The 16,846-nt window shown below is 38.1% G+C and overlaps 1 protein-coding gene across 1 annotated transcript; it reads left to right on the forward strand.

Moving 5' to 3' along the window:
- Positions 1-259: 259 nt before the first annotated feature.
- LOC104504787 (vitamin D 25-hydroxylase) lies at positions 260-6,177 on the forward strand (the record flags this gene model as incomplete). The annotated part of the gene is made up of 6 exons (XM_010158335.1): positions 260-460; positions 1,501-1,646; positions 2,397-2,538; positions 2,828-3,460; positions 4,381-4,710; positions 6,002-6,177. Coding segments are annotated over 6 exons (1,628 nt in total), but the record flags the coding sequence as incomplete, so codon positions are not given.
- Positions 6,178-16,846: the final 10,669 nt, after the last annotated feature.

The following is a 16,846-nucleotide window of genomic DNA, read 5'->3' on the forward strand; positions in this document are numbered from 1 at the left end:
CACAACCCATGGACGTGCCGGAAGGGCTTTAAATTAACAAAATTCCAACAGCTAAAGAGCAGGCACCTGGGTAACGCAACACTAACTGAAAACATGTCGCTTCAAAGTACCTTCCGTTAGGTATTTGGGATATTTAACTTACAACCTACTGAAACTATGTAAGGATGGGGTTGGCTTTTTTTTTTTTTTTTTTCCTACTTTCTTACATTAGGTGTTGCTTTTCATCAGCCAGTTTCAAGCAACCAATCTATTCTGACAGGTTGCGTAGATGTTAACCCCAGAGTGGATCTAGCAGGGAAGGGCAAGCAGGAGTTGGCGTTGGTAAGGTGTAGGTGTGCGCACGCAGACACCCTGCGTTTTGGGAGCAGCTGCCCAGTTGCCGTGCACGGCCTGGCCACCCGCTCCGTGTGCCTGCACACCTCCAGGCTGTTCCTGACGCCCGTGGTGGTTGACTTGGCAGGTTGAGCGTTCAGCGACCGAGCGTTGTGTCCAAACCGCCAGATGTGTTTAAATGCAACACCCCTAACGCAAATAAAACCGTTGCTAGAAGTTAAGTCCTTCAAAAGCTTCTGTCCAGGTCACTTAGGAAAGCTGCAGCGGGAAGAGAATAGTCGCAGGCATCTCGTGAATGAGATGCAAAGTGAAGTGTACCAATTAAAAGCGTGCTAAAAGGTAGAAACAAAAGGATAGGATTATCTTTTGTTTCGTTTATTTTGGCGACAGAAAAAAGGAAATGCGTTTGGAGCAAAATACTAGGACAAATAGAATGGAAATAGGAAGGAAAACGTGTCATCAAATAAACTAAGCTTTCTACTCGCCTGGAACGCTGTGTGTAGCTCTAGTCGCCTGCTGTCAGGGCCCTGCGGTATTTGAGGGATCTTGAAGAAGGCAGAGCAGGATTTGGGGGACTCTGGAAAAAATACAGTGAAAGGATTATTTTTTTAATTATGTATGACATAGATAAATAAACAATGATCAAAGTATAAAAAACTCACAAATGGTTTGCAAAAATATATTGGGAGTGTCTTCTTGTCACGTAAGAAAGCAGTGTCATAACAGTGAAAATAGCGAGTTTGCTGAAACAAAATAGTCACAGAATCGTTCAGGTTGGAAAAGACCCTTAACATCACAGAGTCCAACCATTAATGCTAAACTGTCCCTGAGCATGACATCTACATGTCTTTAAAATACTTCCAGGGATGGTGACTCAACCCCTCCCCTGGGCAGCCCGTTCCAGTGTTTGACCCCCCTTTTGGTGATAACCCAGTTGACACAGAATATATAATTAGGTGAACATTATTTCGTATTATGCAGGTCAACAGCTCTGAGGTGAAGGAAAAACTAGAGATTTGTATAGGCAAAAATAGAGATTTATAATGCAAAAAAAAAAGAAGTATGGAAAGGGATATAGGATTTCAATCTTGAGTTTAGCCTTGGTCTTAATTTTTAAAACTTAGGATAAGATTTTAATTTTGTTTATCCTGTATGTGCCTTCTGCAGGATGTATTGCATCTTCCTCCAAAGCATCTAGTGCTGACCACTTCTGGAAACAGGAGATGGGACTAGCTGGGCTATGCTATCATTTGTTGGCTGTCATCACGGCTCTCACTTCTATCATCTGGTGGTTCTTTGGGAGCCTGTGCAAAGTAAGCTGGTGTCCAGTTTCAGAGACAGAAAGGACGGTGCAGCTCGGTTGTTTTCACAACTGACACTGCTTCTGTGTCTGCTGTTACGGAGCGACATGTTGGAAGTCGTCGTGATATGAACTTGTAGCTTCAGTCAGAGTGCCCCTACCCAATTTAAGCTATTGGAATTTTCCTTTTCTAAGGCAAAGATGGGGGAGCAGACATGGTAGTAAAGCTTTCCTCCCTCCTGTGGAAACAGTCTCAGCAAACTAGGATAGTAGACAATACATGTACTTTATTTCTATTTCTTACGTAAAAAATATACCTTATAATATCTAGTTATAGTATACACTTCTAAGTATTTACTTATATATACTTATATCTACTTCTATCAGCTAAGGTTAGGGGACAGTAAGTTTTTTCTGAAAAGTATGTATTGTGGTACCAAATTCACATTTTTTTTAATGACTACATGAAAGCATCCCCAGTCCCTGCTTTGGAGAGCTGGTCACTCTGCGTGCACAGCAAAGCACGGAACGTAGTGCGAGGTACTTCACTCTCTCGTGGCGGAGGAGCTGAGCTCACAGCTGGCTGCAGTGTGTAATGCCGCAGTGACCTGGACGGCCCTACTGAAGTCTATCCAAGTCTGCGTTTGGCATGGAGGTTTAGTGTTGTTTCACTTTGATTGCTCATTCGTACTTGTTTTCGGTAATTGTTCTCAAGATTTGGTTGTAATAGCATTTTACAGGTTTTATTATTTCCCCCCCGAAGATCTTCAGCCTTGACCTCGGAGGTATATCGGCTATTGTACTGAATGGCTATGATGCGGTAAAAGAATGCCTTCTTCACCAAAGCGAAACCTTTGCAGACAGACCGTCTCTTCCCTTGTTTAAGAAGCTGACAAACATGGGAGGTAAGCGCTAATGCCTTTTATGTAGAAATGTCATTTTCATGCAATAGATGGGTTTGTGATCACAACGAAACATTTGCTTTAGCCGTTTACCTCTTTATCTCCTTTCATAAAATCCTTGATGCTGCTTTAAAGATGTTATTTGGAAAGGATTGTCACTCTGGGACTATGTTCCAGAGCAAGATGTGTGTAATTTTTTTGTCTTGTTTTCTGTCTTGTTAAATAATTTTATTATCTTACAGGGGGAAAATAAAGCACTGCATAAAAAAACTGTGTCAAAATATTTTTTCAGGCTTACTGAACAGTAAATATGGCAGAGGATGGACAGAACATCGCAAATTAGCTGTAAATACCTTTCGAATTTTTGGATATGGTCAAAGGTCCTTTGAACACAAAATTTCAGAAGAAGCTATGTTTTTTCTCGATGCTATTGATACATACAAAGGCAGACCATTTGATCTTAAGCACTTGATAACAAATGCTGTTTCAAACATTACTAATCTGATTCTTTTTGGAGAACGTTTTACTTACGAAGATACTGAATTTCAGCACATGATTGAGATTTTTAGTGAAAATATTGAATTAGCTGCTAGTGCTTCTGTATTTTTATATAATGCTTTTCCTTGGATTGGTATCTTGCCATTTGGGAAACACCAGCAGCTGTTTAAAAATGCAGCTGAAGTCTATGACTTTCTTCATGAGCTTATTGAACGTGTCTCTGAAAACAGGAAGCCTCAGTCCCCTCGACATTTTGTAGATGCATATTTAGATGAGATGGATTGCAATGAAAATGATCCAGAATCTACATATTCAAGAGAAAACCTAATTTTCTCTGTTGGAGAACTCATCATAGCTGGGACAGAAACCACAACAAATGTTTTAAGATGGGCAGTGTTATTTATGGCTCTTTATCCAAACATTCAAGGTAAGAATTTTGACGTTTGGAGGAACTGGTAAGCTTTCCCATTGCAAATTTAAAATGCTTTTTCAAAGTGGTGCAGTGATCTATCTTCATCACCAAAAAGGAAGCTTTACATTCATTATTCTATTATATCATTTACCAATTATACTGTTGACAAATGTAAAAAGCTTGTTTTATATGGATTAAGAGGATATCAAAAGTCAAGTACGATGATAAAATTTTAGCATACTATTTTGTGAATACGTGTTTATGACGCTTTAAATAAAGTGCTGTGATGCATAATATTGGTTGGCAGATGTACAAATCTATATAGTTAATAATAAGCAAATGCAATAAAATATGAAATGAATAAACTAAAAATAGTAAAAAATCAGCAAAAATGTAAATCAGGTCATGGTTAACAGTTTAGGTACAATTTCTTTTTATCCTTACGTGCCTCAATTCACAATAGATTTATGTATTATAGATGTGTATTTATACTTCTGGAATAATAAAAATAGTATTTTAAAATAAAAATGTGTTAGAGTCATTCTGAAGTGAGAGAGCAATAGGTGTTTGAATGTCAGCCCAAACATTTTGCATAGAAGTTTGGATTTTAGAAGTGAACAGTCACAATTCTTGTTCCACTGCCTCCACTTTGCTATCAAAACCTTAGCAGTGCTTAGTTCCACTAGGGACTTAGAGTATTTGGAGAAAGCAGCCTAGGTAACTTGGGAAGTTAGTATTGATACTTTAACCAAAGAGCATTGCTCTAACATCAATTTCACCTTCATCATAACATTGAGTCTAAATTTAAAATCTATGATAATTTATATAGGCTATTTCATGTTTCAGTAGCCTTTTAAAATTAAGTTTTATAGCTTAAATTAAAAAATAAAAGATATTACACAATAAACAGCAGCTTTTTTTCTTCTTCCTAACAGGGCAAGTTCAAAAAGAAATCGATTTAGTCATCGGCCCAAACAGAATGCCTGCCTTAGAAGAGAAATTCAAAATGCCATACACTGAGGCTGTTCTGCATGAAGTTCTGCGATTCTGTAACGTAGCTCCACTAGGTATTTTTCACGCAACTTCCAAAGATACTGTTGTGCGTGGTTACTCTATTCCAGAAGGCACTACAGTCATTACAAACCTCTACTCTGTTCATTTTGATGAAAAATACTGGAGCAACCCAGAAGTGTTTTTCCCTGAGAGATTTCTGGACAGCAGTGGGCAGTTTGTCAAGAAAGATGCATTTATTCCTTTTTCACTAGGTAAAAGTGATTCTTTCCACTGTTCCTTTTCATAAATCTAGAAATGTATTACATATAAGTGATGGCAATAAATCAGGAATGGACCGAATGATCTAAAATATCCACAGTTCTGATGAAACAGCAATTCTAAAGATATTCTGTATAATGCACTCTGGACATAACACACTGTAGCATAATCTCTTTTATATAAATGAGCTCATCATTGTATAAACTCACAGAAAAGACAGCACAATCTTATCTGAAGAGTCTCTACATTCTGTACCATTGCAGTACGTGTTATTCATTTCACAATTAATGCACATGGTCATTTGCTGTTAAAGTCGTTACACACTGGTAATTTACAAAACCAGCTTTCAAATTTCAGCACTGAGATCAGCACCAGAAATTGAAGATTTTATTCAGAACTAGCTTGGGGGTCAGCATGTCGCACTGCATTCTGTCCTGAGGAAATATTCTGGCAGTCCTAAATCATTATCAGTTTGCCTTTTGTTGCCTGTAAGAGGGGATAATTTACTTTACATATGATTATCAACCTAAAAATTAGGTGTTTCGTGTAAGCTAACTTCCAGGGCTACCTCTGCAGTCCATAGAAAGACATTGCCTTGTGCAGAGGGTGACTTAGTTTACGTACCTGGGATACTATTTCTCAAAAAAAGAGGAGCCAAGACAAGGCCATTCCCATGGAATAGATGCACAACTTCTACGTGGCCAAAGTTAGATTTGATGAAGTCCGTCTTTATCGTGTCTTCTATTACGTTTCTTGTTGCCTGTTTGACCTTAGTGGTTCCAGATGTTGTTATCCGTTCATCTGTGTCTTCCACAACCACATTTACTCCCTGTAACTAGTCATACACGGAATGGGAACTAATACTTAAAGGCATTATCCAGACCATATCTTTCTACTTACCAAGTTATAGTAATTATAGTAATTGACTGGAGGTAGATGTAATTAAGAAAACAATAGAGGACAAAGGCTGAAATTCACAGGATCTTTCTTTTTTTAAACATCATCTGCCTAGATTGGCACTTCACGACAATATAAAGTGGCTAATAGCCTATCTAAATAAATTTGACAGAATTAGTTACAATGCCCTTTGTATAGTGAGAAGAACGAATTCTCTAAAATCTGTTTCTTGCCATAAATTATCACCTATCCTCTCTTACAGAATACTGCCACCAAGTTTATCCATCTAAGTTTCCTAGAACACAGAAATGAACATTCTTATTCATAATTAGGTGGAAATGTAATTTAACACATTTTAAGTCTTTTCAAAACCTCTTTTTAATCCAGGAAGAAGACACTGTCTTGGAGAACAACTAGCTCGAATGGAACTGTTTTTGTTTTTCACTTCCTTACTACAACGATTTCACCTGTGTTTTCCTCATGGTGTGATTCCAGAGCTCAAACCAAGATTAGGCATGACATTACAACCACAGCCATACCTCATCTGTGCGGAAAGACGGTGAAGAGAAGTGTCTGGATTGTCATGGGGAGCACAGTGCACCACGTTGCAGCTGAGGATCCACTTTGCCTTCTATTTCTAAGTGTATTCTTGTCAGAAGAACAAAAATTTAAAGGACTTGCAGACAAGTTCTGACTATTTGTGCACAAGTTAATGGTTTCTTTTAACTTTGCTTTCACAAAACCCCCGTGTTCAAAGTTGATGTTTTCACTCCCGAAGTCTGTTTTGAATCTAAATTCTGATTCGGCTTTGAAGTATTTAATTACTTAGCAAGCCATTTTACTTTGAGAGGGTGTTTTTATAAGCATGGCCAGTATGGCTCAAAATGTTTATACTTGGATTCATACACGGAAATCCCATTTACTTTATTCCAGCTAAGCTGTTCTTTGTAATTCTCCATTAAATTTACATAGCTCAAAAGGTTTTAAAGGTATCTATTTAAATTTCTGTAACTCAGAATGAACTATCTTTTCCAGCCTTGACAAACAACTTATCTATTAAAGCATTTTAATCCTTCCTTCCCCTTGCCCTACCTTCCCATTTGGTGATAATTTTAATCAGATAACTGTATAAATTCGCTTTTAAGCTCTTCTGCGGCTTGCTTCTCATCGAGTAACATAAAGCGTTCAATTCTTGCCATACTTCTGACAATTAGACCAATCGTTTTTGCCAGTTCATTGCATTTCCAGACATGTGTCCTCCGTTGCCTCCCAACCCAAAGCATTATGTAATGACTAATTTTTGCCCAGGTAGTCTGGAAAAAACAGTCTTTTTGTTACCAGAGACACATGCAACTGTACACGGATCAAGAAAATGAGCTGCTCATGATCTGACCAGAGACCTTTTTCTTTTTTTTTTGGAGGGGGGATGGAATAGGGTGAGGAGAAAAAGATTTTTAATGGATTTTAAGCAAAAGTTTTAGGCATAACATCTACTCTTGACTTCTGCCAACTTTATTTTTACTCTTGGCAGCTATTGCTTTATGGTTGTTGGTAGATAAAACATTTCTGCTTGCAGGCTTTACAGAACCTGACACTAAATAGGTTCAGTCCCCACCATGTGGGGCCTCAGGGCAGGGTTCAGAACAAAACACACACTGAGCAAACAGCTAAAGGACAGGATTGAATATTAGACCTGGTTCTTTATATATCTTATGCTTTGACTTGGAGCTGCAGGGAAATTCAAAGGCCAGAATTGGTGGTTTTGTGCTGACCTGATGTTTTCAGCTTATGCTGAACAGAAATGCTTCCTTTCTTTTCAAACAGCAAAAGAGAAGGATCAAACAGAGCTAATTCCAGTCCATTTATATAATAGCCTATTGACTTAGGATGCAGCAAGTCCAAATTAAATTACTCTGAGGGTAGGCAGGCCCACATGTCCCACAGAGAGCATCTCAAACACACGTTCCTGGTGCACTGAAGAGGGAAGGCAGGCTACTTCTCTTCCTGAGTAACTGCCTTTCTGTAGAGAAGATTGCAGATTGAAAAAGGAGAGGAAGGAGATAAGCCCGATTGCTGAGCATTGGGAACACCATGAAAGCTGCAAATAAACCACTTCCAAGATATTGGCAAACAGTGGGGCTAAGGAGTCAAGACTGCGACTTTTGGATACCTGCGTAAGCAGATGTTGGGTGCTTGTGAAATGCTTAAGTAAAAATCGTGGAATCTACTGAATTAAGGTGCCTTCAGTATGAAGCAATACCGAAGAGTTCAGTGCTGGACTCCTGGGAATTCTTCCTATATCCCACCCTCTGCTCTTAGGTCAGCCAGAGTTGTGTTAGTATCTAGGCGTGCCTTCCAGGTTGGAAAATCTAGGGCATCCTTTGGTTAAAACATGATCCAAATAATTCTAATTGAAGTGGGGAGAGGATTAAAAAAACCCAAACCAAACCAACAACAACAACAAAAAAACAAACCCCAAACCCACACAAAACCAAACCAAAACAAACAAAAAACCCCCCCCCCAAAAAACCCCCCAAACATCGTTTCTTGCGGGGGCTACATTCAAAATCTCAAAATGCAGCTAGCCGGTGCTAATTCCCCTTTGCTGATGTATTTCGAGATGTAACTCCTGGCTAGTCTTTAATCCATTTAACAAGAACCATATTGATTATGTGTCATTCTGGTTTCTAAATCAAAATGCCTTACAAAAGCCTCAGAATATCAAGCCAAACTTTTACCATTATCTGCCAACTTGTGGTCTCATTTAAGCTATGAAATACATTTGACAAACAGTCTTTTCTTTAAATCTGTATCTGTATTAGTGATGTTTACATGTTTCATTTCATATCAACTTTTTCATTATTTACCCTCAGACTTTGAATTTATCCTAATGATCCAATTTAACAATTTGAAATACTGATATTAGGTTTTTTCCAGTCCTGGAATTTCTCCATTGTGTCAGGTTTGATTAGGAATGAACATCAGTAGCCAGCCAGATGTTCAGAATTTCCCAGCGAGGGTTTTCTACAGCTGAAATACCTAGTGTAGCTGGCTGCTGTTTAACGTTGCTTTGGGATTAAAGGTTGATATATTAACCAGTATATCTTTTTCTGCTGGTAGAACTTAAGGATGAAAAAAGACATTAAGTAATGTGTCAAGGTAAGGTTGTTCCCATTGCCAAAGTTTTTCCTATCTGGCTTTAAACGTCCTAGTAACTTGGGTTAAAACAGCATGTCCAGATACTGATGGAAAGATTTCCTGACACTGAAGTTGTGATGTCTTTGTTTCTGTATATTAATGCCATTTATTGCACACTTGGTTTCACCATTTTCCTAAGTTTTACTCCCTCCAGTATGTATAGTCTTCTCATTTTTGTCTCTGAAGTATGATGACAGTTTAGAACTAGAAGCACTGTTTCCACAGACAGGTGTATCACAACCACAAGAAGCAGCTTTCATGTACCTTCTCTAACTCCACTGCTGTTCCCTAAGGCGGTGTAGGACTTCTAAGCCCTATGTTGTGGCTTAACCCCAGCCAGCAACTGAGCACCACAACACTGCTCGCTCATTCCCCCATGGCGGCATGGGGGGAGAGAATCAGAAAAGGGAGAAAACTTGTGGGTTGAGGTAAAGACAGGTTAATAGGTAAAGCAAAAGCCAGGTGTGCAAGCACAGCACAACAAGGAATTCATTCACCACTTCCCATGGGCAGGCAGGTGTTCAGTCATCTCCAAGGAAGCAGGGCTCCATCATGTGTAATGGTGACTTGGGAAAGTAAATGCCATGACTCTGAACACCCCCTCCTTCCTTCACCTTCCCCCAGCTTTATATCCTGAGCGTGACATCACATGGTATGGAATATCCCTTTGGTCAGTCGGGGTCAGCTGTCCAGGCTGTGTCCCCTCCCAGCTTCTTGTTCTGCCCAGCCTACTTGCTGGGGGGTGTGTGTGTGTGTGTGCAAAGCAGAAAAGATCCTGACTCTGTGTAAGCACTGCTCAGCAGTAACTAAAACATCCCTGTGTCATCAACACTGTTTTTGGCATAAATCCAGAACACAGCCCCACAGTAGCTACTATGAAGAAAATTCATAGTAGGTCTGCAGAGCCAACCACAGTGTAATACCAGTAGGAAGATTAAAAGCTGCTCTATGTTTTTCCTACATCTATTTTCTCCATCTTGGCTCTGGTTCTGTATACCTGCCTTAAACCAGAAACTCCAGAAGTGGTTCTGTGCCTGTGCTCTTTCATACCATTTCTGTACCATGAGAATGGGTGCTTTCTGCCCTGTTTGTCAGACAGTCATTTCCTCTATCTACTCCTGCACTTAAGTTCAGACGGAGGGCAACCCATCTTGCTATCTACCAGGAGATTGCCGCCTTAACACTGATACAAGAGTTGCAGTCAGTACCACCACAATATCTTAAATCCTCCTTTCTAAATCCCTATTCTTGCCCTTAAGTATTTGGGTTAACCTTGGCCATGCCAACACCCACAGAAACTGGAAAGGGAACACTACGAACATGTCATATATGACACTTAATGCCAAAGAAAATCTTACTCTTTAGCACTTACTTTCCTGACCTTCCACCAGTTTCTGTGATACTGGTGAATATAAGCTTAGTGTGAACCTAATAAATGCACGAAGGTTCATTAATTTATGCCTTCAGAAATTAACTATACGAAGTGAGATTTCATAAAAGTTCAGGAAATATTACTGCTTCTCTGAAAGTAAATAGTTTGAATGTAAAGTGATATATTCTCTATATATCCAGTGCATATCCACACTGTGTATATCCACAGTGTATCCAGAATACACTGTGAGAGAAAGACCTAGATAATCATAATGCTATTTAGTTAGTTTGCCAGTACGTAATAGAAACGGTTCAGCTAACTTGGACTACATGCCAGGACATGGCTACATCTTTTTTCAGTGAACAATCTCTCATGTCTTAGATCTCGATTTCTCTTAATAAGAGAATGCTAAAACAGAAACAGGGGAAAAGGAGAACATTATAGCTGGTGGGTTTTAACATAGCTTGTATTTTAATGTTATGCATACACTGTCAATCATGCAGTGTTTTAACTGGAAATTAACAACTGTCCAGAGAATTGGTAGTATCATCTAGAAAGAGAGAGAAAGTGAAATAAAGAAAAAAAATTATAAATAGGGAAGAATATATTGAAAGCAAAAATACAACATGTTCTAATTTTTGCAGATCATTATAAAGATCATTTTACAGATCATTATAAAGCAAATGTGGTTCATCTGGAAAAATAATTAGTTCTTTTCTTGACATTTCTGGATTGGACTGGAAGAATTTTTCAAACTAGAGTACCAGAAATCACTGAATCTGTAGCATCCAAAGTGCTGTTTCAGACTGGAATTTACAAAGAGCCTCCTCCTTTCATCCTTACACTAAGTGTATTGTAGAATTGTGGAAATTTTTAATTCTGTACAGAGTATCACTGCAGAAAACATGAACTGAACCTGCAAGGCAAACTGCTTTTTTATTGGGCAGAACCAATAGTTTCTTCTGCTATGGGGATATGCCACTGTATTACGGGTAGAAGGAAGTGCCATGACCAGAAGCCCTAGAAATCTTTGAAGAGAGCAAAGTGAATCTGTCTGTAGACCCAGAATAATTTAGGTTATGTGGGACTATGACCTCGCATTAGCTGAGGGACCTTGCTTAAAGAGCCCTGGAGATGCATGGCAATGCCATCTTTAGCCTGTGGGTGGCTGGACAACAGCTGATAAATTTTCAGGTGTTTTGTTGAGGATAGCTGTCACCACAGACACATAAATATCTCCCTGTGTAGTTTCTGTGTATGTTGAGAGAACAGACATGTCATTCAAAATACTGTGTTACTGGCCGGCCCAAACCTCCAAAGTTAACTCAGCATGCCAAGGACAAACGAGGTGACTTTGCATGAAGATGCTTAAGGTGAGCTCATTTCTTTGCCGATCATGTTCGACAAGAACTGTTGAACGCTATAGGTAGGATATCGTATCATCTCCTAGTAGTGTCCGAGATGAGATACTGTGGTTAGCTTTAGAGATGTACTGAGCCAGAGCTGGACACGAAGTCATGGATCTTTCTGCATTTGTTTTGGTGATCCCTCCTTAAGCAGCAGCATTGTGCAGGTAAGTTTCCAATACAAGATCACTCTATTTTCTAGTAATGTTGCAATATTTATAAACTGTAATCCTGAAAAGAATTGAGTTGATTTACATTAATTTCATACACTCACAATGTAATTTATTCTTTTCACAGAGTATGTTTTTGACCTCCTGTGGGCCAGATCCAATATCAATAGAAGGAAGGTCTTTCCTTCTGGACTCTGGCCTTTTTGAACATGTCCAAATATAAATTCAGATGTCATGAGCCAACGACACAGAAAACAGGCACAGGATGAGAGAAATCTATATTTAAAAGCTGTAATTCCAAAAGAGCTTGGGGTTCATGGTGGGTTGTCAGTTAAACATGAAGCTTAACTGTGCAGCCAAAAGATCTTGTGTTGACAGAATACTGAGTGAGGATATGGAAGCTATAGATCTATTTGGTGCTGTCACAAGCATTCCTGGAATACTGTGTCCTGTTCTGTTTGTAACTGAAGGAGCATTCATAGAAATTGGTAGTGTTCCTATTAAGCTGTAAAAATTACTAAGAATATGTTTATGCTACATATTCTGGATTGTTGCGAGATACTTCTGATTTATGAGCTGACCAAATAGTCTGTGATCATATCAGGGCAGCACCATGTCCAAGCTAATATGCTTCCATTACAGAGTGATTTATTATTTCAGAGTTGGTGACACACTGCCCCCATTAGAAAGCTCCAAACTGGAGGCTCAAACACGTCTCCAGAATACACACCAGTTTATAAAATTTACTGTTATCCCCAAACTCCAAACCTCTGCTAGCTATTCAAGTATTAATGCAGCCTGAGCTCATGTATCAATCAGGTTTTTTCTGGATTAAGTATGTTGTTCTGCTACACAATTAGATTCTGAATCTAATTCTGAATCAGGCTGTTTGAATAGTGAAAATAAACTACTAATCTGCATTGCTTTAGCCTGAATTGAGCCAAATGGAGTAGAGGAGGTGGGTTATGTTGATAAGATGGCCCATTCACCTGAAAAGTAGCAAGTTCAGAGAGAAGACAATAAAAGATAGTCAAATCACTTTGAAAAAGGGGTGAAAATAAGATTATGTACATTTTGCAATGATACACTGAATGGGAAAATATAAAGATTAAGGATAAACAAAGGGGGAGGGGGAAGATAATCCTAATGGTGAAGATCATAGAATCATTGAATGGTTTGGGTTGGAAGGGACCTTAAAGATCATCTAGTTCCAACCCCCCTGCCATGGGCAGGGACACCTTGCACCAGATCAGAATTTATCTTTGGGTGAGATAGATGGAATGATGAAAACACAAGATAACAGCCAAGTCCAGTGGACAATTCAATAAGAGCTTGAAAGTTAAACTCAGTGTAAATTGGCCTGTGAAGGTACAGACATGCATTTTCATAGCAGCTAGATGTATGAAGTGTTTTTTTGGCATGGGGCCTCATAATTCAAACCCTTTGTCTAATCAAGATCAAATTAAACTTCTGTTCTAGAAATATTATACCTTATTCTGTCCTTTCATACAAAACAATTTAAGGATCAGCAGATTCTTCCATTTCTAGATTATCCCTTTAGATATTTTTTGAAGGCTGTCAACTATCTCGATGTTAGTAGAATTGGGCAGAACCCATACTCAAAGTGGTCATTTCTTAGGAAGACTGCCAGACTTCAGGAGACATTACATTTGTTACATTCTTCTGCATAAGTAACATTACAAATAGATTAAATCCATTAAAATAATGGAGCGTATCAGGAATGTGCAATCTAATCCAATAGTTTACTATTACTGCAGCAGATGGCTGCTTGCCTAAAATTTTACATGTGATATCTACCAGCCTATAGTAATATACCAGAAAACAGAATAAACTATTCCCTGGCTCTTTTCAAGTGCTGACTTACTTTTCTGTGCTCATACTAAAAATCCTAAAAGACATATTTTTAATTTGTATAAAACATGACTTATCAGAAGCATGAAAAAAACCCTGCATATATAAAAGATGAGCTGTTTACATCACAGTTAATTTGTTAAGATGCTTACCCACATTAGTCCCACATGGCGACAACAAGGTCCACACTCTATAACCTCACTGAAATGAAGGAATGAAGTTCTTCATGTCATAAAAATTATTATATATTCAAAGAGACTGTTAAGAATTAATTGTTGATTGCAATAAAACTCAGTGCTAAGAGCTACAACTCATCTGGAAATCATCACCTGCTTAAACTAATCCTCTCTGTGAGTATATGAATTACAGCATCTTCAAAAGCATCCCACACCTCCCAGTGTCTTCAGTAGGCCCTTTCTTAAGATCTAGAGAGAACCATATAGCTTGACAAATATTTAACATATAATAAGCTTTAGCAAATTAACTTTAGACAATCGTACATTTTAGAAACGTTTTGGCTACTGCACTTCCATTTATTCATACATTGACAACTAGTCAGAATCTTAACTCTGTCTGAGCTTCAAACCTTCTCTATTTTTTAAAAGAATTCTAGATCTTTCCCTCAATGAAGACTATTTCTGGTGGGAGATGCATTACCAGTTAAACACTCAGTAAATGAAAATCTTTGAATACTCACTGAAATAGAGATTCACCTGATATGCTGTTCCTGTTGTTTGAATGCTATTATTTGAGTATTTTCTGTTATTGAGCATATATTCATATTGTTATTTAGAGTGATCCATACCAGATCTCAGCTCTAGTCCTAGTGTTTAAAAAAGGTCCAGAAAGGATCTCAGTAAGTTATGCAGTTCACTCACCTGACCCAATGGTAGGTTTTCTGAAAGCTGGTTTTCAGACTTTTTATTTTTAAAGATTTTCTTAACAGTCCAGACAATGTGAGTGAGTCACAGACCTCTCACTCCTGAGACAATTAGACATGTTGAGCCTGACTCTTCCTTCTTGCAATCTAAAACTGTTACTTCTTGTCCTAAACACTATCAACTCTGAAAACATTATTCTGATTACTTTGCTCTTTGAAGCAGCCTTATTAAGCATTTAAAACCTTAGAATGGTTCACTTAAGTCTCATTTTCTCTAGACTCAGAACAATCTCTTGAATTAATTTAATCTTTCTCCTTTTTAGGCCATGTCTCCCTTATTTCTGGTCAGTCTCATTGGTCTGTACTGGAACTCTCAATTTGTCTAATGGGCAGATACTTTTCCTGGGGTCTCACATCTGAAATTAGAAACAGTATTTTGGTAATGCCTTATTTATGATGAATAGAACAAAATTATTACAAATCCATTTTCAAAGATAAATAGGAGGGCTTCTTCATTCACTTCTCTGAATGACAGAAAGCTCAGTTAATATATGAGTCAGACAAACTGGCAATACCACAGAGATTAATAAACTCTAGTAGGATGAATGTCATGATAAAAAAAAAAAGAGGTATGCTAAGTCACATATAGGAGCAAGTTTTCACATCTAACTGGCACAGGTGACAAAGTCTGCAGTCTGTTCCCACGTGTAATAAGGAATGTCAAGCTTACTCTTCAGATTTTAAAGTAAAATACTTACATTTTAAGCTATGTATTAGTCTTTGGCTTATGTGAAAGTAAAATGAAAAGACTTTGATCTCATTCAAGGTGCAAAGGGTTCTGCTGATCTGGAGAGATGAGTCATAAGTGACTCATCACCTGGGTTTTGGCAAGATATTTAGAACATGGACAAACCACAAGGTGAATGGTAGGAATCATTTGAGACACTATGCTCTCTCATCATTATTTAAAGGCTCTATTGGGTTAACGTTATGCATTTCTGCATTTATGAAACTGCACAGATAAAACAAAAGGCAGAAGGCTTCTCCTCTGTTTTTTACCCTCTTTACTTAGATTTCACAGGTGATAACATTCTGCCAGGTAACTCAGCGTCTGTATTAGAACAGACACCTGTTGCTATCAGCTGTGATCTCCTGAAGTACAGAAATCAAAAGATGACTCACAGTGTACAGAAACCTTCCGGCCAAACCTTTCTGATTGTGCTGTGCCCTTTTTAAAGGGTGTCTGTAGTGTCACACAGAACCAAGTAAGTGTCAGTCACTTAAATACGTTAAGCAAGCATTATTCAATACCCTGACTGTATCACAACAATAGCATTTAAAGTCAGCCAATTTCTGGATGGATGTTTCAATTGCAGCACTGAAGGAAAACAGTCCCACCTTTACCGGAACCACTTAATGCTGTTATTAATGAAATAACTTATTACTAGTTACTCTATTTTTTTAGAGTATTGCAAATAACAAAAATGCAACTAACCAGAAGTATTATTTCAAGTCTAAGCCAGAAATATCTTAGAAAAATGAGAGTAACACAACAAAACCACTGAGATTGCTCAGTTAAGAGTTATGCATCTATTAGCTGGATTTATAAGGATGTGGGAGATCTGTGCTATGCCAGAGGGTCACTGCCAATTAGAAACTCAAGTTTACTGGAATGTTTGTGCTACAGCAGCTTAGTCCATAAGCTTTCTTTCTGTTTCCTCTGAAATATAAGACATTATTCCTTCTCATTTAGCTGACAACAAAAGGACTAATTGCTTATGGTTTTATTAAATTAAGAACAGATAGGGACCAGTTAACAGTTGTGTTCTTTTGCCAGCTTCATCTCTTGGGAATCTGCAGTATGATTCCTACAGCAAGTTAAAGGTTTACTTCAGAAGGTAGAGAAAGGAAAATTCTTCACTGCAAAAAGGAAAGCAATTCATTACCTCATTAGCCTTAACACAGATATGAAGAACAATGTCCAGAAACAATTCTGAAGAAAGCTGGAGGGAAAAAAAGGCAAAATAAACCACTGTCTTGATCATAGTTTTTGTACCTCATGTAACCAACTTCGTATATTTATTTTCTCTCATCTAATCTTTATTGGCCACAGAAAACCCAATTTTCTTAAAATTGCATCACAAGTTATGGTAACTCTATTGTTATTAGTAGTACAATTTAATTTTCATTTCATTTCTAACAATCCAAACATTATGACTTCCCAGAGACAACCTGTTTCTGTATTCTTTTGAAGACAATGAACTGGCCTGAAACAAGAAACAGTGTCTCTCTTCCAAATAAGAACATCTTTTGTGTGTGTGTGCATGCCATCCT

Source organism: Eurypyga helias, unplaced genomic scaffold (genome assembly GCF_000690775.1).
Source record: "Eurypyga helias isolate BGI_N326 unplaced genomic scaffold, ASM69077v1 scaffold10189, whole genome shotgun sequence".
In the NCBI taxonomy this organism is placed as follows: Eukaryota; Metazoa; Chordata; class Aves; order Eurypygiformes; family Eurypygidae; genus Eurypyga; species Eurypyga helias.